The following is a 25,877-nucleotide window of genomic DNA, read 5'->3' on the forward strand; positions in this document are numbered from 1 at the left end:
ATCAACATCAACATACTTAGTAAATAAAATAAAGAAGTTATTTATTTATTATTTATCTAATTAATAATCATATACATTGATCTAGTTGCCATTGTAGCATATCACCACCAGGTCCACCATCACCACCACCACCATCATCGATATCATCATTTGAGTCATCTCTTTCTTCCACATACACTTCTTCTTCTTCCGTTTTTTCATTACCTGTATGTACTAATACTTCATCAACATCCAATGGTAGATGATCTTCAGCATGATCATCATTATTACCATCTCCTTCTTCAATCGCCTCAATCTCTTCAACGGGTTGATGGCTACTACTCGCTCCCCGGCTCCCCCCTTCCTTCGCCTTCGAGTGGTACTACCTTCACCAAGTGTCGATCTGTATGCAGCATCTTCAACTTGTGCCCATGTCAGGTCCTCTCCAGTAAATACCGGGTCCTTCGTCTCTACGAGCCACTCGTTATCTGCATCCAACTCATCTAAGCAGATAGGGTCAAAGAAACCGGACTTTTCTTTCTTAGTTTGGAATCGTTCTTGCGATTTTTGATTGAATTGAACGAAAACCAAGTCGTTGAGTTTTTTTTGCTCAAAGTGATTCCTTTTCTTGGTATGAATCTGTAAGAAAGAAAATGCATTTAACATTAATTATTTAGGTAATTAATTTAGCTTAGGCCTTATACTAAAAAAATTGAAGTTATACAATTACTAAACATTTTAAACTTACCACCTTGAACGTGTTCCAATTGTGCTCACAACCATTGACAGTACATGTGAGTCCAAGAATCCTCATATCTAGCTTCTTTAGAGCTGTATCATTCCTGTTCGATTCCACTCCATAAGCAGCCCACCAGTCAGCTAAGAAATATAGCTTAAGTAGGTTAGAGATACTTTGTAGAAAAACTATTTGTAAGACACTAAGACTGACATTCATAGTAGTACTTACTGGGTATTTTCATTGTCCGATGCCTTATTACGATATCCCTTGAGAATATCCCCTCACTTTTTGTATAGAAGTCCAGCAAAGTTGAGATATTGTCCTGTTCTCCTCTATTTGGAATCATTCTTTACAATACATCAATAAATCCAACCATATGCATAGTTAGTGCTTATGTTGGATCAGCAAAAGCGAATAAACAAGTTGGGTTAAGGATGTAAGTAGTCGAATACAATGGAGATGACATTTGACTGCCCCATCTTCTATCTATAATATCTAAAATTGGCTCGTAATCACAGTCTCTATAGTTAAAATGGTCCATAATCTTATTTTTCGACCTTTCCATCACATCATATATATAGCTCATTGCAGGCTTCTCATCCCCGTCCACCAATTGCAACACAGTGACTAAGGGCTCTGATGCTTTTAGCGCCTTTACCACTTGTATCCAAAAACTTTAAGAAATGATTGTTTGTTGAACCTGTTTCCCTTTAGCCTTCTTTGACTAAGGCCCACTTGTAAAATCGACTGACACTATAAAACTTCTAGGTTCTGATTTCTTTGCATGCAATCTTTGTAGTATTAAAAAGGCTGTAGCGAAACGGTTGATTACTGGACGTAACAAATTACCCCCAATGTGTTTCCTTATTTGACTGAGAAGAAGGGCATCTTTGTACAAAAAGACCGTGATTCTTCTAGCCCTTTCAATCACATTTATAAATAATCTACTTATATCTTCTAATATAAGATCAACACAATGGGCCGCACAGGAGGTCCAAAATAAACATCGCCTCTTCTCTATAAAAAGAAGACCGGACATTACATACAAGGCTGCGTTGTCTGTAATTACTTGTATAACATATTCCTCACTTATTTCTTCAACTACACTATCTAGTAAGCTAAACAAATATTCTCCTGTGTGTGAATGACCCGATGTATCCACGGACTTCAAGAACATTGTCCCAGCTGGACAATTTACCAAAAAGTTAATGGGAGACCGACCGGATCTATCAGTCCAACCATCAGCCATTAATGAACACTCATATGTTTTCCACGATTCCTTATATTCAGTTATGAAGGATCATGTATATTCAACTTCAGTTTTTAAGCATGTCTCTCTCATTTTATGATATGAAGGAGGTTTAAGCCCATGTCTAAATTGACCTATAGCCTCAACCATTACTTTGAAGCTTCTCAATTTAGCGGCGTTGAAAGCAATGCCGGTTTGGTAAAACCACTTAGCAATATATTGAAAAGTGGTTTTCCTATCTTTTTGTTTATACCGGTTCTTTAAAGTTATTTGAGCCGGCTCATTCCCTTTAGTCCTTTGGTCGATCACATCTTCGGGGTGTGGTCTACATCATCTATCTATAGGCCCATGCCCTCATGCTCTTTTCGAGACCGTTGGTTGTACTTGTGGTCTAGACCGGCTTGTCGAAGTAGGGGGAGTGAGACTAGCTTCATCTACCTTAAATACGTTTATATCTTCATATGCATCTTGTTCCAAATATTCCTCTTGACGTAGGGCACTATCACAATTCTTTCTTGATTGTTTTTCCATATACTCCATGATCTCCCTTCGAATTTCTGAAGTAATTTTATCGCATGCTTCTGTATTTGACCCCTGTAAATGTGCAAGGTGTTGCTTGTGTCTTGCAATGCCATCGAAACTCACATACCCAAATAACTCACATACTATGTGAGTCTTTTCCATAACACTACGGTAGTGCCCATACTTCCAACCCGGGTGATTTGACTTGGGTTTCAAAGAGGAATATTGGGAAAAAGACATTATGTTGTGGTGTGTGTATTGATTGCTAGTAGCCTAATACTAAAATGTACCTAGAAAGTAAACTAAAAAGTAAAAACTAAAGTAACATAAGAGACTAAGAGTAAAGAGACTAAAGAGATGAGACTTGGGAGAGGGAGAGAGAGAGAGAGTTACACACACACACACTTATACACCTACATTAATAGACTAGTAGTAGTCTAGTAGAAACTACAAAGGGAGAGGGAAAAGAAAAATGGGAGAGAGAGAGAGAGAGAGAGAGAGAGAGAGAGAGAGAGTTGAGTTACACTTGTAGAAAGGGAGAAGAAGAAGGAAAAGAAAAGGAGAAAAAGAGAGAGAGTTGAGTTACACTTGTAGACTTGTAGAAAAGAGAGGGGAGAGAGAGAGATTTACACACAAACAAAATTACAATTACAAATTTAAAAAGAGGTTCTAAATTCTTCAATCTTCACTTTTTGTCTAAGTTGTCTTCTCTTCACCTTTGCCTTGAGTCCTTGACCCTTGACTTGAGTCTTGATCTTGATTCTAGAATAATGTAGAATGTAGACTTGTAAAGTTGTAAGTTGTAATTGTAATACTAAGTCACTAACACAACATTAACTTGTAACTTGTAACTTGTAACAAAGTAACAAACAAACTAAAAAATAAAGTTAGAAGTTGTTAGAAAACTTAGAACTTGGATATTATGGAACTTTAAGAGAGAATGAGATAGAAAGAGAGATAGATAATAGATTTAAAACTAGAAAATGAGAGTGGTGGATGTGTTGTGTGAATATTTATAACATGGAAAAATTGAAACTAGAAAGAGTTCAATTTAATGGATGGAGAGCTTAGTTGTCTTGAAATATCTCTTGAATCTTGATTCTTGAATCCTTGTTGATGTATGTATTTATCCCTTGATTGAAACTTCAATCTCAATCTTGATTCTTAAAAGAAATATGGATGGAGGAGTGAAGCTTGAGGCTTGGAATTGTGTAAGAGAGCAAAATAGAGATAGAGAGAAAGATTAAGCTTTGAGTGCATGTAAGAGTACTTATAATGCCTTTTTATAGAGAAAAAAACTAGATTTAAATTTTTTTTTTTGTAACGGTCAGATTTCTGACCGTTGACCAATATGCGATTACATATGCTGTATGTGATCGCATACATTGCATATGCGATCACATATTATGGCGCATGTGGCATATGTGATCGCATATGTGCAGTAATCGCATATGCCACTGTCGCACATGCGATTAGTGCACATATATGCGCATATGTGATCACATATGCAAATTGCGATCGCACATGACAACACTGCTACTTAAACTAATATATAAATTAAACTGAGTAAGATAATAAACTCTAAGGCTTCCAAGCCAATAAAGGATCTAATCACATAGACTACAAATGATATACATTTAAACAACTAGTCTATAAGTGATAGTGTACATGTGTGTATGGAATGTGCTACCTATCAACTTTTAGTATTCATCAAATCATGCATACATATAATTAAACATTCAATGGTATAAACATAATTAAACAAGTGCTTAAGGATAATTTCAAACACAAGAATATATAATTGTTCGATTTTCCTACTCCACTGTCGGCAGACGCATTTAACCTGTGAGTGTATCGAATTTCACTATCGGAGATTTTAAATCAGGGTCACCTCTAACTTTTACAATCCTACATAATGAGCGACTATTTTGGACACATGGTTTTTTATAGGCTTGCCATGAACCTCGGTCAAAATTTAAGGACATGTGTTTACTCCCATTATAGGCTCTTTCGAAGACTAACACTTACATACCTTTCTCCGATGGTTTACACAAGAACTTGATTTGTGTCCTACACAAGAACCAATGTCTTACACAAACACCTAGTTAAGTTTGACAATCAAACTCTTACACATAATCTTATATAAGGAATAAGTGTACATTGTCACATTGACTCTAAAATGACAACCTTACTTGTTGAATTGAGCCTTGTTGATGCCATCTTGGGTTTCTTGATTGATGCTCTTTCATGCTTTAATCAATTCCCCCTGCTCCCCCAATCATAATGCTAATGCGTTGCCAATGCTTAAACTCCATGATCAAACTACCTTGTATGTGATGCTCATTTGAGGTGACCAAGGTGATAAGATATTGGGTGAATCTCCTACAACTAATGGAAGGTTGTAATTCCTAGGGGATTCAGCTAGATGAGTCTTCTAGAGAGTTTAGATAAGGATTCGACTATTGGTTCAAGTTCAATATCTAGGACAAGGTGGAGATCAAGTTCATCTTTAACATTGAGTCTGGAATCTTCTTTTAAGTGATGAATCACAAAGAAGATAACTTAAATCTCATGGACTTAAAGGCTTAGGATGGATGATATGATTATGGAATCAACTATGCTTTTATTGCATTAAAAAACTATCAAAATGTCTAAGCACCGAATGCCATTTTATAAGAAACCGATTTGCAATGGCTAGTTAACGACTCCGTCGATATAATCGAAATGACCTTTGATGGGATCGAACCATCTGTCGATCCCATCAAGAAATTCTAGATATATCTCTGTTGGTTGCTAGACTCATTATTCGATCATATCGAGTGGATTTTCGATTGGATCAAGTCCTATCGACAGCCTGCCGATGGCATCGAAGACCACTCGAAAAGTGCTGTTTTGGGCATACGATTTCACAACGGTTTTGTATCTCTACTACCCTTATCATTTTCCAATTAAGCTTCTAAGACTAAGGGATGATCAACAAGGTTTACCTATAGGGTTATGATCATTTAAAGGTTCAAGGGATTATTTTGGATCAAGAGTTAATGTCATCAAGGTACCACATTTACCTATTATTTGCTCCTTGATGCTCATGTCCACTTGTGTTTTCAGTCTTCGGCTTCCAAGAGCTCAACCGACTACATGACACATGAACTCACATGATTGACAAACAAGATGCACAAATAAGTGCACTAACAATACATGTTTTATTCACCATGTCTATTCATTTTTTTCATATAATTTTAAGGCATGATCCAAAAAAGGCAAATCTAAATCTCAATAGACCACACCACTGGAAAACAATAGTGATTGAATGCCCACCATTAAAAACCTCATAGGGCACACTGTAATGTTTATTTGATGGACACGGATTGGCTAGTGACCCCACCACTAGCCAATGGCTAGTAGTTGGTACTATGTGGGCCCACCATAATGTATGTATTTCATCTATACTGTCGATTCATTTTTTCAGGTAATTTTATGGTTAGATAAGTGGACCAGATCATAGGAAATACCGTTGATTGAACTCTCACCATTAAAAGCTTCTTGTGGGCTATAAAGGTTTTGAATCTAGATGATATTTGTTTTTTTTTTTCCCCCTTCATCCACATCTGTATGACCTAATCAACAAGTTAGATATTAAATAAACATTACAATAAGCCCCAAGAGGTTTTTAATGGTGGAATTTTCAATCACTACCGTTTTCCCGTGGTGTGGTTCATTCTGTGGTGTGGTTCACCGGAGATATAGATTTGCCTCATTTTTGGGATCAAGCCTTAAAATGATTTGAAAAAAATGAATGGATGGCGTGGATAAAACACATGCATCATGGTGGGGCCCATAGAGCACCGATCACTAGCCACAACCTCTCTATCCTGATATTTGTACCTACAGTTTATCCAAGTGGTAATAACATTGTGAGCTGAACAGTTTGGATGACATATGAACATTGTTATAAGTAAAAGTGTTCTGGTCAAAAGTATGAGGTCTGCTTGGATGTATGTGCACGTCATGTGGTTGACTGGTATCAATCATAACCAAGGTGCTATTTAACGGGCAAGAAAATGGTAATCTACTGTATGAGATCTATCCACTCGACGACCTTGTTCGTCGGGAAATGAAGTGCTTCCACCTTCTTTGGAAGAGCACAAACACCGAGCTCTCCCACAATTGTTCCTGATGTCCTACCTCGTATGATAAGATGAAGAGGATGGTCATTTGAGATGTCGCTTATTTCACCAAGGAATGGAGCTTGGTCTCAGTGCTCGGATGTGGGCAGGTCGGTAACCCGATCAGGATGATCAACCATATTCGACCAAAGGGCCCAGCTTAGGGAGCTCTTCCTCAGGACAATCGTGAAGATCAGCTCGGCTGGTCGGCCTCGATCTCCTGCCATATGTTTTCAAATCTCGACTACGGCCTACCAGAAGGTTCAGCTCAGGGAGCTCTTTCTCAGGACGACTGCATAGGTCAGCTTGGATGCTCGGCTTGGTCTTGGTCTTCCACCGCGTGATTTCAGATCTCGACTACTTAATCTTATCTACACTGGTGATCTTGTGAAACGGTTGAGAAACATACGCTGAATGCACGCCTATAGTTAAGGGGCGTTTCTGTCCACATAATTGACTCCGTGAAGCTATAAATAAGAATACATCCAATGGTGAAAGGTACGCACACATACACCAGTTTATGTACAGGTGAGCCCTCATCTTTATTGGACCTAGTTTTGCTTGATTCTGACTTAGGCATTAGAGAGTCCCTTGCTATAGCCAGGGTCTCCTTTGTTTTCTTTGTGTACAGGTGTTCAGAGGTCCAACGAGGGTTGATCGGATTTCTGCATCAACAAACATTATGATTGGCTTTAGAAAGGTTTCATCAATAAACATTTTCATTCTAATTATTTCGTGTGTGTAGCCCACTTGAATTTTTAATCTGCTTGATTTTTGGATTCCTACCCTATTGTGATCTTGTGAAATAGTTCCTCTAGCTTCCTACCACAAGAATTGCTAAGTGGGGCCTTCATGATGTCTGTGAGAAATTAACCGTCCATCACTTTTGCCTGCTCCTGTTAAGACATGAGATAAAAATGAGGTGGATCCAGTACTCAAGTAGGTGCCTCGGAAAAAGTGGGGAGTGAAATGGCCATTGTTAAAACCTTTTTGAGGTCCACCTGGATGTTTATATGCCATCCAAATCATTCACAAGGTTATTTCCATTGAAAATGAACTGAAAGCACAAAAATATTAGCCTCATCCAGAGCTTATGTGGCTCCACGAAAGTTTCAAAGGTAGTTAAATCTGTAATGTTTCCTATCATGTGGCCCATTTGAATTATGAATACGCTCCATTTTTTTGTCTCAGCTTAGGAGTGGGCAAAACAGATGAATGGGGTGGATTTCTGACAGACATCATGGTAGGCGCCACCTAGCTTTTGACTACAGGAGCTTCTTGGGCCTATTTCCAACAGGCATAGTCAGAAGCTAGTTGGGCTACTATGATGTTTGTGAGAAATCCAGATCATCATAGGATATGAGCTAAACGAGGCAGATCCAAAACTTGAATCGGCTTTGCCTCAAGGAAACAACAGGATTGAACCTCCACTCTTGCACCTGTTGTCGTGCTTCAGTGGTAGATACTATGGAGTTTTAACAAAGGTCACGGGTTTAAGCATCCTTTTGCGTGGGAATGTGTGGGGGTGTGAGTACATGAGCGTGTGGGGGTGGGTGTGAGTGTTTGTTAAAAAAAAAACCTCCACTCTTGAAACATTTGTGGGGTCATGGACAAGGGTGTCAATGGGCCAGGCTTGGGCCTATAAAGATTAGAATTTTGAATAAAAACAGTTCAAAATCTAGGCCAAGACCTACCTAGGCCCAGTCCATTGACAACCCTGGCCATGGAAGTTTCAGATTAAGTTGATATTTTTTTGTTTTTAGTTTATCCCAATAGAAATGACATTATGAACAGTTTGGAGGGCATGCAAGATCAAGGTGGACCATGAGAAGGTTTAACAACAGGCATTTCACTCTCCACTTTTTCCTATCGTGCGGTTTACTTGAGTTTTGGTTCTGCCTCATTTTTTTAAACTCATATTCTAACATGACCCAGCGAAATGGATGGACAGAGTGGATTCCTAGCTTCTAACCATAGAAACTTCGTAGAGTGTGTTGCAGGCAAATTAGCATCCATCTGTTTCTTTTTCCTTTCCCAACGTAGGCAATTTTCCCAACTAGAGCTCCCATTGACTTTGAGTCTAGCGGCATGCTTGCGCAGTGGTGTTTAGGTGGCCTGACCTGAACAAGAAAGAAGGTTATTCAGGTGGGTACCCGTACATTGTATTATACCCTATTTTTGATAATTCTAAAAGGTCAACAAGAGGCTGACATGTGGTATTGTATGAGGATTATGATGCATGACATGAAAATTAAATATGATATGTGAGATTTTAGGCTTAAGATCACGTTAGTTCAGAAACAATTACACAAATTCCATATCCCACATGAAAGTCCAAACATTCAATTAAGGGAAATCTATGTGGGTCCAGGCTTACACATGATAGGGCTAGATCAATAAAAATTATGAACTAAATGATACTCAAAGATAAGAAATAATCATCCACACATGTATAGTAATCAGTCCATAATCTAAGGGATTCAGAAATTCCAATTCGAGGAACCCTAGGGTAAGAAAAGGGGCATAAAATTGGAGATTTGAGTAATTTAGGGTTAGGTTTAGGGATTTTGGGTAAAAGCGGATTGAAAGAGAGGAGAGAGATGAACCAGAGAAGTACCGCACGCGTGGACAACAAAAATGGCTAGACGCATGTGCGTGTGATCCCGGCTGCACGTGTGTGAGGTCTATTATTCAGAAAAAGGCCACCTTGGCCTTAGTCGGCCAGGGATGGACTCCAAAACCTCCAAATCTCAAGTCGATCTGATGTACGGTTTGTGCATGGTGCTCCGCCGAAGTTTCAGCCTTCCTGTAGGGCCAGATTATGAAATTCTGCTGTGGGGAGGAGAATTACTGCAATAAATGATTAATTTGAAGTGTAGAAGATGGGGTGAGATGAGAAGAAGGGAGAACTTCGCTCCCTGGTAGTTAGCCCTTCGATGAAGGGAGAACTTCACTCCCAATTAGGCTTCACAACTCAGAGAGTAGGAAAACGCAGAATTTTTATTAATCTTCAATGAATGAAAAAAAGCTACAAGGGGTGCCTATTTATAAGAAAATTCTATACTCCAAAACTCCCGCCATGTACACAACCTATTACTTGGCGATGAAGTAAATCAAAATAAAAACCAATCGAAGAAATCTAAAACATTTATGATGTTCTAAATAACATAAATAAACAAAACTTAAAATATGATCTAAATCTGACTAGTGGGCCATAATCATGAGATCCCATGATGGACTTTTCGTAACTATTGGGCTCACTCTTGTGAATCAAAACTTCGTCTTCTAACTAGGAGGCCCTCCTTGGACATCGTTATTGGGCTAAATCGACGGTGGGGCCCTCCCTCTCCTTCTGTATGTGCGTAGGGGGCGGTGTGCATGCGCGTGATGTCCCCATCAGATTAAGAAGTGGATAAAAAAATCTTCAAAGATTTGGAGCACTTTTTATAGGCTTACAGTTAGCGTAAGTTTAGTTCTACATGTCAGTGGATGGTTGACGGAGTGTTGCAGTCAATATACAAGAAGCACGGTCAAGCTGTTTAAGATATAAAAGGTGACCAAGGGCAACCAAAACAAAACCTCGACTGACAAAAGTGAAGTGAGCGGCGAGAGGCGTTCAGAAGTGGAACTGTCATAAAGAGAAACGTATTAAAAGAAGGATATAGAAAAGAGAAGAATCTGGAAAGTCTTTTGGATTATTGTAACTGTTGCAATAATGAAAGAAAGATCTTGAAGAATAAGCTACAACAAAACTTTATAAATAGTAGAGGAATTCAATAGAGCAAGATCATCTTAAAAAACAACCAACACAATAGTCATGCAAACTTATCAATTTACTTTCTCGCGGCTTATCCAAAGAGTAGCAATAATCAAGTTGCGGTAATTCTTAGCTATAATCTTTAGTTGTAATCTAAGTCTACACTCATACGCTGTATTTGTTCTTTATCCAACATCAAGTGGTTCTTTCAAGAGGCACATTCTTGCAGTTACTCCTAGTGACTGATTGTGAATTTTTCTTTTTGTTTGATTTGCATTGATATTCTGAAAGTCCTCTCTTGTGGAAGACACAAAGTAACCCATCTTGGGAGGAAGAACCCCACCCTCTTATTATTACCTGATCTTTATCAAATTATTCAAGTGTCTGAGTAAGTAATCAATCTTCTTAGAATCTGGTCAAATACATTCTTATTAGACGTATCTGCTTATTTTGGAGCTTAGGGTCAAAGTTGATTGGTTTGGATGGAGCTGCCGTATCGATTTTGGCACGCCGACATAATTGAAAACAAACTGAGCAACTAACACTTTTTGGCATGCTCAGTGGTACTACAAACTACTTGGTTGTCATAACATTTAGTTGACCCATATATATTTTCTGGTGCAGTAATCATTCAGAATCATGAGCCGAAAAGGGTGGTCGTAATACTTCAACAGTTGCAGTTGTGGCTAACAAGCCTCCTACTCATGAGGAAGTATAAGTCCAACAAGTGGCTGAGCAAGGAGATCCATCGTCTATTTGTTCCCCTAAATCCAGACAAACCATCAACATCTTGAATTGAACCTCTTAAAATTATGTCAACCGGGATGGTTGCTATGCAAAGGGGGATTCAAAACATCACAAAACTATCGTGAGTTTAGGCAAAACACTCGCGAGTTCAAGCTAAGACTTTCAATAGGTGGATGGTCAGCCACAATGAGAGCATGAATCAGTTGGTGGCTTTGTTTGTTGATAAAGCATTTTTGTTCCTCAGCAATAAGCCGATGCAAGTTCTGTTAGAAATTGGACACATGTACCACCAGTTCAGTCGATGCCACAGACACTTCCATTATAGGGAAACACACCACCTGTTCCTTTCCTTAGTCCAATCTAGGATGTGCGAAATTCACCAATATCAATAAATTTCAAACATCCTGAACGTATTCCTGTTCATGACATGTGAAATTCACCACCACCATTAGATTTCAGGCGTCTTGAACGTGAAAATAGAAATGTAGTTCATAAAACTAGGAATCAAGGGATGCCTAAGGGGCACCCATTGCCTAGAAATCAACCATGTAATGAATAACAGTATCAAGATGACCCTAACGTACCTCTAGTTGCTGCACAATAATACTGAAAGCGTAACCAAATTGTTCAACTGGTTAAGGAATGTTGTAAATCGGATGTCTTTTTTCTAAACTATAAATATGGGTCCCTAGGGCTATTCTAGGGCATTTTAAGGCTTTCTAAAGGGATTTCAAGGTTCTTAAAAAGGTTTTAGGGTTTCTAAAGGGTGTAGCACGGGTGAGATTTGAGGTTGTTCGAATCGGCTAAGTCCTTTCTCTTTGTAATTTTTATTTTCATAGTGGAATTCTGTAGCTTTGTGCCGTGGTTTTTTCTTGCAAGAGTTTTCCACCTTAAATCTTTGATTCTCTTGTGATTGCTTGGGCCATTGGATTGCTATCCTAGATCTAGATCTGTGTGATTTCGCAGCATAAATCCCCAACAAGTGGTATCAGAGCAATCGTTGGGGCATATATCTAAATATGAGGTATTATAATAATGGGAAGCACTAGGTATGAGATTGAGAAGTACTCAGGGAAAAATAATTTTGAGTTATGGAAGATCAAGATGATAGTTTCTTAATCAAGCAAAGCAAAGATGATGCTCTTGAGGAGCGAAAGTCTACTATGGCTGATGATGAATGGAATACTCTTGATAAGAAGGCCTGATCATTGATCCGTTTATGTCTCACGGATGAGGTTCTCTACAATGTTATGAGGGAGAAAACTGTGGCTAAGTTATGGGCGAAGTTAGAGGATGTCTATATGAAAAAATCCTCTGAAAATCGCCTGCACTTGAAGCGCCAGTGGTATAAATTTAAGATGGCAGAGGGTGGAGATCTAGAGGCTCACAGAAGCAACTTTAATAAATTAGTTTGCAAATTGCTGGATATGGTGGAAGTGATGAAAGATGAAGAACAAGCATGTATGTTACTGAATTCTCTTCTGACGTCTTATGAGTCATTCAAGGACATAATGTGCTCCACGAATTAAACCCTAATTATCGACATCGTTATCTCAGCCCTTCAAGGGAATACCATGAGAAAGCTTAACGTCGACATGGGGATATCTTCTGATGCACTGCTTATAAGGGGTAGAAATTCTAAAGAATTCTGAACAAGCTGTACAGGTTCTTTAGCTTCTAGATCCAAATCCAAGGGTAAGGGCAAATGAAAGGTAAAGTGCTAGAATTGTGGGATGGAAGGACATGTGAAAAAGGATTGTACAAATCCTAAATCTAAGAGAGAAGATTCTAAGGCTTCGTACAGAAAGGCTAATGCTGCCACGTCAGATGAATCGAGTGAATGTAATGGTAATGTTTTGTCTGTGTCTAGGATCAGACGGCCATACGATGATCGTAAGGACGAGTGGATGCTAGACACAGGGGCATCTTTCCACATGACCCCTCATCGGAGTTGGTTCACCAGCTACAGGGAGTACGATGGTGGACAAGTGTTTATGAGTAATGACATTGCCTGTAATGTTGTGGCTGTTGGTATGGTGCGCATCAAGATGTTTGATGGGGTGGAGCGTACCCTAACTGATGTGAGGCACATTCCTTACATGAAGAAGAATCTGATTTCTCTTGGCATACTTGAGGCAATGGGCTGCAAGTACACAAGTATTGATGGTGCTCTTAAAGTATCTAAGGGGGCACGGGTAATCATGAAAGCACAATGACTCGGTAACATGTACAAGTTAATCGGGAGTACTTCAAAAGGTGGAGCTGCAATGGTTGTAGCGAATTCCACCTCTGCACGTGTGTGGTATGTTGGGCATGGCCACATGAGCAGGCATGGCAGGAAGGCTGAGACGCGCGGACAGTGATACAGAGCAGGTGGAGCAGTCACCTGTGAGAAGAATCACACAGCATAATCGCAGGATATCGGCGAGGTATGTGGACGACTCCAATATCGCAAAGGATCCGTCTTTTATTCAGATGGCTCTAGGTGAGCCTGGTGCTAAGAAGTGGAAGGTGACTATGGGCGATGTGATGGACTCGTTGTACTAGATCGACACATGAGAGCTGGTGGAGCTTCCAGTGGGCCGGGAAGTGGTTAGATGTAGGCGGATCTTCAGGAGGATATAACATAGTTACAGAGCGAGGTTGGTAGCGAAGGGTTATGCTTAGAGAGAAGGGATCTACTTCTCAGATATATTCGCGCCAACGGTATAACAAGTGTTTATTAGATTTGTGATTGGCGTTGGTTGGCCAATGAGATCTAGAGCTGGAAGGATGGATGTGGAGTCTGCACTTCTGCAAGGAAAATTAGAAGAGCTGATCTACATGAAGCAACCAGAGCGGTTCGAAGTTAAAGGGGCTGAGAAAAGACTTTGTAGGAGGTCGTAGTACGACCTGTCACATAGGTAAAGGTTTGATTCCTTCATGGTGGGTCAGGTATTGTATGTTGATGACATGTAGATTACCAATTATGACATGTCTGAAATCAATGTACTGAAGACTCGGTTAAGTGGGACATTCAGGATGAAGGATCGGGGGATTGCAAAGATGGTTTTTGGCATTGAAACTGAAAGAGGAGTAGGTTTTGGTAATCACGGGCAGAATGCCTTGGGTAGATATTGATCAAGTATGTGATGGACCAGGCAAAATCGGAGAGCATTCCCTACGTGTCTCTCCTCAAGTTTTCCTCAGGACATGTCCCAGAACAGACGAGGAAAAGCAGGATATATCTTATGAGTCTTATTCGAATATGGTTGGCAGTGCATGCTATGTTCTGAATTAGACCGGTTATTTCACAGGCTATCAATGTTGTGAGTAAATACCTCGGCAAATAATATTGGGTAGCGGAGATATGGTAAGAAGACTACATCTTTACTTTTGGAAGACAAGAACAAAGTTGGAAGGGTATGTGGATTCAGATTACGTAGACAGTGTGGATTTCAGATAGTTGACTTCAGGTTATTCGTTTATACTAACGGGTGGAGCAAATTAGTTGGATACCCATGTTATCCGACAGGTGCTTGAGGAAGGAGGCGTAACTCTGGAGGAGATTCACACCTGTATGAATCCGGAAGACATGATCTCCAAGGTCGTTCCTATAAAGAAGTTCAAGTTATGTGCAACTTCTCTGGGCTTGACGATGGCGTAAAAGAAGGACAGAGTGTGCACGAGAAACTATGATGAGATGAAGATATAAGAGAAGAGGTCAAGAAGCTACACGGTTGATGATTGAAGACATGGTGGAGATTGTTGTAAATCGGATGTCTTAAATCTTGGCATCACCGTGCTGCTCAATTAGTCGAGTGGCTGACTCAACCGGTCGAGGATCCACTCGACCGGTCGAGGCCTACTTGACTTGAAGTCTAGCGGCTTTATATTTTGTTATTCCGTGCTGCTCGACCAGTCAAGGGATTGGCTCGACTGGTCGAGGGTCCACTCGACCAGTGAAGGCCCTGGCTCGACTAGTCGAGGGTTACGCAAATAGTGCGCGAATTCTGCGCGAACTGGGTAAATTTAAGGCGGTTTCGCAGAGGTGTGGAAGAGGACTTTCCTAAACTATAAATAGGGGGTCCCTAGGGCTATTCTAGGGCATTCTAAGGCTTTCTAAAGGGGTTCCAAGGGTTCCTAAAAGGGTTTTGAGGTTTTTAAAGGGTGTAGCAAGGGTGAGATTTGAGGTTGTTCGAATCGGGTAAGTCCTTTCTCTTTGTAATTTCTATTTTCATAGTGGAATTCTGTCGCTTTATGCCGTGGTTTTTTTCCTACAAGTGTTTTCCACGTTAAATCTTTGATTCTTTTGTGATTGCTTGGTGCCATTGGATTGCTATCCTAGATTTAGATCTATGTGATTCCGCAGCACAAATCCCTAACAAGGATGACTGAACTACTACTCAAGTTTATCATAAGCTATATCCTAATTGGATCGACCGGCAATATCTGTTGCCGAGGAATTGTTGACCCAAATTTACGTTGTTTACAGGTGATATGGGTCAATCGACCGTAGAACACATACGTCGATTTACTATACAATGTGGAGAATTGGCCAATTTGGCCATTCACTCACTAGGGTAGCCTTTACTTAGTATTCTAACTTGCTATTGAATTTCATACAAAATTGGCAAGAAATAAAAGAAAATTTTCATGCTTAGTTTTTTTATAAGGACAGAGAAATTTCTATGACTGGTTTTGCTACATTGCTCGATTTAAAAGAGTAAAAATCAATGCAAGGTAGTTACTATCGAGGTAGAATTTGTCTAGTTAGCTCAAGATGGACTGGAACAATTAGTTGGAGCTGATTTGATATACAGACTCATACTAAGTTGCTTAATAGTAAGAAGTCCACTTCAGGATATATTTTTATAATGGTTGGATGAGCTATTTTGTTGAATAGTGCAAAGTAGAAGTGAAAACTTTGTACACTATGAAAGAAGAATTTATCGCCCGCTACGAAGTCACATGTCAGGTGATATAGTTACAGATCTTTATCTTAAGGCTTCATATTATGGATTTAATTCTAAAGCCACTAAGAATCTACCGTGATGATAATATAATAGTGTGATGATAATATGATAGTGTTCTTCTCTAACAATAATAAAAGCTCGTCTAAGTTAAAACACATAAAATTTATGGTTATAAAGGAGAGGATTCATGATCATCTAGTGTCTGTGGAACACATTAAAACAAAGCTGATGGTTGTAGACTCACTGCATGTCTAAAGGCTTACCACCCAAGTCATTCAATGAATTAGTGAGCAATATACAATGTAAGCATTAAATATGGATTTTATTAGTAGAAGAATACAAACACTCCAGATATGTGCATATTTTACCTAGTATAACTGTTAATTCAGTTTATATGACATTATAGTTTCTATTCCTTTGGTATTGTTTCATGCCCATGATTAAAGTAAATGAACATAATATTTCATTTTTCTTTTGAGGGAGAAGACATCTCTTGGTAAAGATGTAGGGCCGCTTAAAAATCTGCATGCTTGGCCACACTTGGCATAAGATTTTTATACCATGTACTCAAGCTATTAAGATCCATATTGTTGGGAGTGCTGATATTTGTAATAGTGCCTGGTCCTACTTGGATAAATGTGATGACGATTGTCACGGTCTCATATTAGTAGCCTTAATGGGCTAGATTGAGTACTGCCAATGATCCATTGTAAGATATCTGATAGAGGTTTTGAGCTTGTAAGGTATACCGGATATAATTCATTTCATATAAAATAATGCTATAAGGGACCCAAATAAGAGAATGTAACAATGTGGGACTATTCATACGATGGATTGAACGATTTGGATCACAAGAATGGAAATCAGATGGGGCCCACATTATGGCATGTATGCTTTTGGATTACACCCCAAAGTACTGAAACACTTTTAGTTTGAATTGCAAGGGTTTCCCCTCTCTCTCAGAGAGAGAGAGCGAGAGGGAGGGAGGTGTGTGGAGCCGTCAATGGGTATGACTTGTTGCTGACCTATCACCTTATAAAAGAGCTCGATCCCTGTCTCTTCTCTCCATGAAAAAGTGAGCTTCACCCCATTGTCAAAGGGAGAGAAAGGGAAGGAAGATTCAGCTTGCCGTCGGTTGCAATAAAGGTTGTATAGTTGTGATCTCCTCCTTTAATTAAAGGAGATATGAGAAGGGTTCCAGTCCTTGCCTCGGTGGTAGACTCTGAGGAGTTTCAACATGAGGTCTTGGGTTCCAAACCCATAGGTGGTGAAATCCCACTAAGGCGTGCGTGGGTGTGTGTGTGTTAAAAAAAAGCCGATGGTAGATAGTCGAAATATGAACCACAAGTGGAAATGTCTCACAGTATATACATGGAAGAGTTGGCATTTTCAAAAGTTGCTCAGAGACCAAGTTTGTAAAATGCCATGCGATATGTCATATCTCACCTCAGATATGAGGATACATTTTCTTGAAACCACTTCAACTTGAGCATTACTAGTTATGACTACGGTATTCCATGATATGATGACTTGTTGGCTGTTGTGTAGAATAGAAATATATGTTTCAACAAGCAATCTACATATGCTTTTACTTAACAGGTAAAGTTAAGCTATTTATGCTACTTTCAGCATTGGATCATCCAAAACGCATTGATGATGTGGTGTAGGATCAGTAGTATTGGTCAGAACCTTCCACTAGAGAGAACATAGGAGTATGTTCACTGTACTCAACTATAGCTGTTACAGGAAGGCGGCCGATGCTGATCTCATGCACTGTCGTGAAAAGTGGGAATAATTCTTGCCATCCACGGTGACTTAGAACCTCATAAACCTCTCTTGCTGTTGAGACACCCTTCACAAACCACAACAACAACAACAACAACAAAAGCGTAGATGAGTTAAAGGAACAGAAATAAGGGAAATCTAAGAAGAGTTTCTCTAGAGAATTTGCATGTTCCTCTGTACTCATTTGTGTTTGATTCCTCTCTCTCTTATCTCTAATAAAATCTTTCAAAGTTACCAAAAAGAAAGGAAAGGAGGAAAATATTAATTAAATAAAATGTGGATAAATTTCTGTTATTAATTGTCTGTGTGCATGTCAACGCGCCAGTCCATATATCAATCCTTCCATGATTATTTGCACATGTTCCAATAGATCACAAGGTCGTTTGTTTTTCTTATCATGGTTTAAAAACTTAGAAACTCAAGTTTAAAAACTCGATGACTCAACTCAACTCAGTATCCAGTTGGGTCGAGTTGACTTAAAGACTCAATCTGACTCAATTCAATATTTAATAATTAGACTAGGAATACCATTTTCACTAAATAGTAGATGCTTATATCATATATGAGTATAAAAATTGGAAAAAATTAGTCACAAGGAGTATATATTGATGGTAGATGCCATTCTGTCTCACTTGTTTGAGGTTGTTAGTTTGAATCCCACTAACTGCATGTATGCATGTGTCCTTTTATCTTAAAAAGAACTCACTCAACGAGTGACTCGCCGATAGTTGAGCCGACTTTGCAAAAATGTGCTCGAATCTGAACTGTGTTGAGCTTGTTAGCAAGTTTCATAACGATTCATTTCGATTTCTCATGAAGTTGACTCGGCGAGTTTCGAGTCAAGTAACCAAGTTTTAGAACTATGGTTCCTACCATATGAGGAAGAGTTTCAAAACCCATGTTGGCATCTTCTCATCGATTTTCAAGTCTTCCAAGGTTGAGTTAGGATTCACAGAAATTGCCAGTCGAATGGATCTTGATGTGGAATGGGGTGCCTTTTCGATGAAGTATTTGGGATGATATGAAATACCAGGACTTGATCTAGTACGATACAGTTATCCCACATTTTTTATACAATTTTCCCATGTCCACCCAAACTACAGAGACGAACAAGTTCGTGAGGTGATTGCCGCCTATTTTCATCTTACACATAAAATATCAACCCCTTATGTTCATCTTACACACAATATGAGCCTGATAGAGTTGTGGGACACACCAATGGTACAATGTAAAATTGCACCTAAAACCTCTAAGTTCACATCATGGCCCACCTGGAGGCTGGATTTTGTGGTTTCCCTTCATCCCAACTAGTCACAATTAATGAACAGGTTTGATGAAAGACACAATATGATGGCCCCAGACTCAAACCCATGGCTGGTGTTCCATTCCTCCTGTTCTTTGGTATGATACACATGAGTGGTCCATCTAGATGACTCTCGGCCCCAGGACCTAGCATCTAGGGGTGCACTTGATGGACAGATTGGATTTCACATACTCAACATGGTGGCCTGAAAGAGCTTGGGTGTTTTATGTGCTATGTAAAATAAGTATTGTAGAGGATTTCCGTTCCCTTATTCTTGACCATGTTAGGCATTTATAAATACTGATATCATTTAACAAAATCCTAATCCCTAGTTTGTGATGTTCATGCATTAAGTTTTGGTGTTATGGCTATCTCTACATGGGGCTCTTAGGTGCATGACTTTGATATGATGTGGTATTGAACATGATAAAGTATGTGGGTTGAAAGGGATTCCATGGCAGAAACACTAATTCAAGAAGGCTTGTTTAGCTTGTTTTAATTATCATCATGTACCTGTAGTTTTTGGCCTTGCAAAAGCTCCGCTTCAAGCTCATCAAAAGATCTAGTAATGAGAATCAATGACAAAAGTTTAGAGAAGTAATAAGATCGTGGATTTCAAATTAACCATCAACACTAATATTGCATCAGAAAGATCTGGTAACAATTCAAAGCATAACCTTTTTCCACCATTCCTTGCAAAAGCCTCGGCAACTTTCCTGTTTCTTCCTCCCACTGTGATTACAAGCAGAAGATGCATACTATTTCAATACTCTATTATGATATGGTTATAAGAAGGAAGAGAGATGAAAATTTAGTTGCTTCTATACAGCATGTCGTGATGAGATCAGCCACCCCACAGCTCTCGAAGAAGGTATTGTCTTTGACAGATGAGAACATGAGCTTGGAAAAGGCCCTCATTTCTCTCAAACCAATTCTCATTATTGCAGCCTGATTATTATATCAATGAGATAGTTAGAAAATGCTTAGGTTTCATTCTTCCATTACAACATAAAAGATCCCTGAAAAGATTATTTCTGTCCAAACCTTTGTATTATTTCCCATGTCCAAGCCATCCACCAAACCTGGGCAATATCTCTCTATCAATATCCCCATGAAAAGAAAGAAAGAAAAAGCAAGTAGGAAATGAAACTGTTATGAATTCCAAAACCTGCTGCTATGGCCACAACATTTTTCAGCGTTCCACATAGTTCTACTCCCTCAACATCCTTTACCTGTTCATATTCTCAAAACATATGAAATGGAAGTGAATTTACATGTCTAAATGTAGAGATGTCTTTATTTTTCTTACTGCTGCAAATGTCTAAAATAACTAAAATAACTTTCACTAAATGATACTATAGAAAATAAAATATCGATTGGGTGATGATTTTACTCATGCTAATCAACTGTCTATAATTAATGACTTACTAAGCAGAACTTTGCTAAGCCCACACACACGTACAAGTCATTTAATGCACACACCACCACATCTTCCAGGTCTGTTTGGTAGATGCCTAAAAATGAATCCATTTCATTTTAGTTATCTATGACAATGTATTAGATCATTTTTTTTTGGGTTAAGGATTAAAAATAATCATGATCTCTAATACATAATTATGATTAAATAAAATGAGATAAGCTCCTTTTAGCCATTTACCAAACATGCCCTTGGTTTATCTTTTATATTGTTTTTTTTTTTTTAAAAAATAAAAATAAAAATTGTTTATGAAGTTCTAATGCACTTCCATTTATCTGGTTACCCTTGCAAACTAATACTGGCACTATACAAGAAGATAATTATTTGTGGTTTTCTTCCAATTTGAATTGAAATGTCATGGTGTTGTCCATCGTAATAAAAACCCATGAAAATTTCATCATCATCATCATCATCATCATAGCCTTTTCCCAGTTCGGCTTAATTTTAATCATTTCTTAGCAAGAGTAGAACACTTGGCTACCTATGAACATCTACCCTCTTTTACTGGACTATTGTATGACTTATGAAAATTGAAAACATTCCATATATCGAAATAATTTACATATCTTTATACAAAATATCTTGTTTTTGTTTGGTGTTTACCCTTGTGGAAGGAAGTCAGAGCAGTTGATATCTTTCCATTCAAAGAAACACAATTCAATAATTTTGAAGAAATATACAAATCATTTTGAATTTTTGAAGATCCTAAAATCCTAACTTTCGGGTCTGGTGGGGTTATGGGTTGCATCCTATTGAGTTCGGGTTGGGCTCAGGTTGACACTCGGCCTGATCCAACTGGCCTGAGTTGAACCCCTACCAAATGTATGAGTATCTGACTGACCACATGCATGGCACGTAGTTTCATTTCATTTTTGTATTCTAATTATTATCAATGCCATACCACTTAAAGGATATTGGTTGAGGAGAGTTCCATTTGGGTTTACCAAGCAGACTTGCTAAGGTACCATTGGTGATCTCTTTGGAAAACAAGAGTCTTTAAACTGATATGTTTGAGTCAGAAGGCTAGTAAGGTTAACAACCCATAAGCCAATCCTAACCGCTAATGAAGACCATTTCTCCCCTACCTCTTGAAGCCCTGCAAGAAGACTGATGGACTCTAACAGGCCCTATATACCAATAAGGACTCTTTAGGGCCTTAATAAATGAGGAAAAAGTTTTCCATTGCTGACTGTTTTTTTTGTAGCTCATAGGATTTCTCGCTCATGTTAGAAGTCTAAAACACCTTTTGTAACTTAAAATGCACATTACTTTCTTATGGGCAACAAAGTTTTATGTCATTTTGATAATTTTGTCCATATGAAATTAGCACTTTTGATTTTAGGCCACTTTTAGACATTTTAGTTGCTTTGAAATGAACACATACCTAACTCACTAAGTAGTAAAAAATGTTGATGTCGGTAAGTTTCTAGTAAGAACTATCAATGAAATATCTCTTGCAATGAAGTGATATTTTTGTAAAGAACTGAGGATGTAGTCACTGATATGTATATTCTTTACTGAAATTATAGCTTAGCAGAGAAGGAAAATAAAGATATAGAGACTAAGAGGATCTTTGGTAAACTCACAGGTGATACTAGGAAATAGGAAGTGCTAAACAATCGAACCCATCTATCAGCAATTTCCTTATCCTCCCTATATCCAACTGTTGCTTCACTAAACTTCTCCACTGCGATCTGCATTCAATAGAATCTTCGTTAGGAAAAAAAAAAGAAAAGATATCTGAATTGGATACCCAGAAGTAGTCTAACTTCTCCAGCATTACTTTGCTAGATTATCTGCTTAGCTTTGAGAATTCTTTTTTTAAAAATCGATATTCCATCACTTTTAGGTGAAAAGATCCCTCTACCTCGTTAGCTATGTTTGCGCCCATGAGGACACAACAATTTATTCCAAGAAGTTCAAAGACGAGGTTGGAGATCATGCATGGCCCTTCCTTCTTGACTTCCATGCCCTTGATGAGGGAGATGGCTTCGACGCCACTCTTTATCTTCCCCACAAGCCTCTTGCATAAACCCTCCACGAATTGATGAGGAGTCACAAAAACCAACATATTTGCGTCTTCCACTGTAACAAATACATATCATGAGAACTCCAAAAATAAAATAAAAACAAGAAGGAAAGAAAGAAAAGAATAGTAGATATATTGTTTAATGAATCAAGAAAGCTACCTGCATGTTCAAGATTAGGATCTGCCACAACATTCTTTCCAAGCTTAATGCCTGGAAGATACTTGACATTCTCCTGTTAAAAATATTAAATATGAATGGAAATGGATAAGGGTGTGTTTAGATGCTCAGTTTTATTAAATTGCAATAACTCGGTTAAACATAGAGGGACATGAAGAAAATGGAGGCTACCTGCATTTGAATGAAGTGATCTGAATAATTAATTATTTGGGGGCCAGCCTCACCAGGGTCTTCGATTATGAATGTGGTGGGGCCGGCCACACTAGGGTCTTTTTGACTTATTTGAATTGAATTGTAATTCAGTTCAATCCACCATCCAAACTTAGACAATTAGTGGATAATAAAGAGAGATTCTGGTTTCGTTTGGCACGCAAAGTTTTGCTTATTACAATTTTATATAATTGAATAATAACATCTAGATTTAACAAAATTGTCCATTATTATTTTTCATCTATTCGGCTAACCTATCTTAAAATCACAATTTAGTAGATTTTGAGCATTGTGAACATTTGGGATGCTTGAGGGTTAGTTTGGGTAATACGAAATTTCATTTTACCTTGTATTTTTAAAGTACTATAATTTCATTTTAAATATGGGGTGTGTGGTCTTCATAGAAACATTTTACAAAATTATAAAATTTCTCCCAAAATAAAAAGGGTAATTTAGAAAAGAAAAAAAGCAAATATATATATATATATATATATAATCATTGGCTACAGAATCTTAATCATGTCTCTCACTCCACATGATTAATAATCCAAATCAATGATCAAACCCTCTCTATTATAAGAAAATGGAGTATTATTTTCCTAACTATTAGTCAAACAACTAAGATAATCTCAAAGTGGCTATTAAGAGTGGCAATCAAAGGTGGATCCCACATGATGGTGATCTAGATCAATGGCTAGACCTTCTCTATTAGAACCATATAGACCATCCATTTTATTACCCATAGGATCATCCAATCAAAGTCATCATTTGGGAGGCATGTCAATTAAAAATGGACCCCACATGATGGATGGTCCTATTCAATGGCTACATGATTTTACCTATCCCATCAAATTCAAAGAAAATAGATTTTCTACATTACTATTTTTGGCCGAAAACCATGAGGTCAAGTAGAAATCATGACCATCTATAAATGGTAAGTCACAATTTTAGGGAGTTTGAGTTGTAGTTTGATTCCGAATCTTACTTTGGTTCATATCACTATTTAAGGGATTGTAAACTCATTAAAATTTTTTTTTATATTATATATCAATCAATTTATTTAGAATTTATTTCTATTTTCTATCTCTCCTCATGGATTCGAGGAAGTAATTATCCCCTTGAGGAAGACGGTGATCGACCTACCTCATTATGCTCATCCCTGTCATTATCCCATCAAATTCAAAGAAAATAGATTTTCAACATTGCTAGAAAAAAAACGGTCCAATAATTGATTTGGATTACCCATCCTGTTGTGGGCCCCACATTTGATTGCCATTGCCTTTAAAGAAGTGCTAAATTGTAATTATTATTATTTTTTTAAATCTAAACAAAAATAATAAAAAGCAAAGTGGGCATTACATTTGTTCGGTTGATGGCGTCTGTAAGTTTCTCGCCTGTGGGCAACACCTCTTCATAGACCCACATCCTCACTTCATCTGAAATATTTCATTAAAACAGTCATTTCAGCAACACCAAACTTGGTGAATCGATTCCCAATCCGTTCGCTGAGTGTGAAACCCAAGATGCCAGAGTGTGGAAGTAGACACTGACCGTGAAAGGAGGAGAGCTTGAGGGTGTTGGAGGCAATGAGCTTGGCTGCGACGCTTCCCCAGTTTCCGCTACCGATGAGCGCCACCTTGAACTTCCTATCATCATCTACTTCTTCTTCATGAACACTGTTGGTGGTCTGTTCCAACGCAGGAGACATGAATGGGGTTTGATTGTATGTAACTGAAATGAAATGAAAGAGTTGGAAGAAGAAGAAGAAGAAGAGGAGTGTGAGAGATAAATGAAGGGTGAGGAGGGAAAGATGTTACACTTGGGCGGAGAAGGCAGACACGTTTCGAAGTAAACGATGTTGGGTGGCGGGTTACTCTATGCACTACTTTCTTTGTTTTCCATCGCGACAACTTAACCTGCCATAACTGCTGCCATCTAACATCAACAACAAAATCCCTCTGTGGGCCCACCGTTTGTGACATCTGCTCCGTCTATCATTTGCGTCAGCTCATGTTAGGACTTGGCCGATCCAAAATTCAAGGTGGGTTATATTATAAGGAACGGTGGAAATGGGGATGGCCGTCATTGAAACGAAAGCGGATTGCATACAGAGCAACTCAGTACGCTATGTCTTATCCATGCCGTCCATCCGTTTTGAAATGTCATTTTAGGCCTGACCCAAATTGAAGCATATAAAGAGCTCAAGTGGACCACACACAGGAAACAGTGTAAATTGAACGGCTATCGTTGAAAGCTTATTGTGGGACACAAGTTTTTAGTGAAGTTGATGTTGGGGCACAAAAAATACACTATAATGAAGATTTCCTGGAAGCTTTGTTGTATGAACAACTCCTCAACCTGCCTTAGCAGTTGTGCAACTCCTCAGTCTCCCAGACTGGATTCCTGGTTACGCGGGTCAGTCTCCCATATTGGAAGTCCCATTGCATGGCTATCCCTCAGCCTAGAAGCTCTGTTGCACGGATCCCATATTGCCTTCCCTGTTGTGCGGTAGTTTCCCCATATTGCTCTCTCTGTTTCCCTATCGCGCGCCAGCCTCAGTCTCCCTTCTTGGATTCTCCATTGCGCGGTCCACCTCTCTCTCCTTGGATTACCTATTGCGCGGATTGAAGTTCCACACATGAGAGGGGGGCTATAAATACCCTCCTCTTCATTTGGAGAGAGATAAGAATTCATTTGGAGAGAGATAAGAATTCGGAGTAGAGAAAAAGTAGAGAGTGGAGAAGGGACCAGTGGGCCTGCGCAACCAGTTGGCCCGCACAA

At 38.7% G+C, this 25,877-nt stretch overlaps 1 protein-coding gene across 1 annotated transcript; it reads right to left on the reverse strand.

Moving 5' to 3' along the window:
* Nucleotides 1-17,441: 17,441 nt before the first annotated feature.
* Nucleotides 17,442-25,094, reverse strand: LOC131239965 (glycerol-3-phosphate dehydrogenase [NAD(+)]). Its single transcript, XM_058237940.1, has 12 exons — nucleotides 24,914-25,094; nucleotides 24,648-24,783; nucleotides 24,456-24,532; nucleotides 22,869-22,941; nucleotides 22,547-22,764; nucleotides 22,266-22,373; nucleotides 20,371-20,434; nucleotides 20,247-20,284; nucleotides 20,030-20,150; nucleotides 19,880-19,934; nucleotides 19,716-19,764; nucleotides 17,442-17,966 (listed from the first exon to the last, which is right to left on the reverse strand). Exons 1-12 carry the CDS (start codon nucleotides 25,076-25,078, stop codon nucleotides 17,784-17,786), a joined length of 1,287 nt encoding a protein of 428 aa, XP_058093923.1. The 5' UTR covers nucleotides 25,079-25,094; the 3' UTR covers nucleotides 17,442-17,783.
* Nucleotides 25,095-25,877: the final 783 nt, after the last annotated feature.

The sequence above is a fragment of the Magnolia sinica genome, chromosome 3 (assembly GCF_029962835.1).
Source record: "Magnolia sinica isolate HGM2019 chromosome 3, MsV1, whole genome shotgun sequence".
In the NCBI taxonomy this organism is placed as follows: domain Eukaryota; kingdom Viridiplantae; phylum Streptophyta; class Magnoliopsida; order Magnoliales; family Magnoliaceae; genus Magnolia; species Magnolia sinica.

What these genes read in the sequence shown, in the direction of transcription:
- LOC131239965 (XM_058237940.1), bottom strand. Translation starts at nt 25,078, where the DNA reads ATGTCACAAACGGTGGGCCCACAGAGGGATTTTGTTGTTGATGTTAGA. An exon ending in GCGCAAACATAGCTAACGAG is followed by an intron (nt 22,374 to 22,546) that starts GTAGAGGGATCT and finishes TATTGAATGCAG; the next exon opens with ATCGCAGTGGAGAAGTTTAG. An exon ending in ACATGGGAAATAATACAAAG is followed by an intron (nt 20,151 to 20,246) that starts GTTTGGACAGAA and finishes TATAATAATCAG; the next exon opens with GCTGCAATAATGAGAATTGG.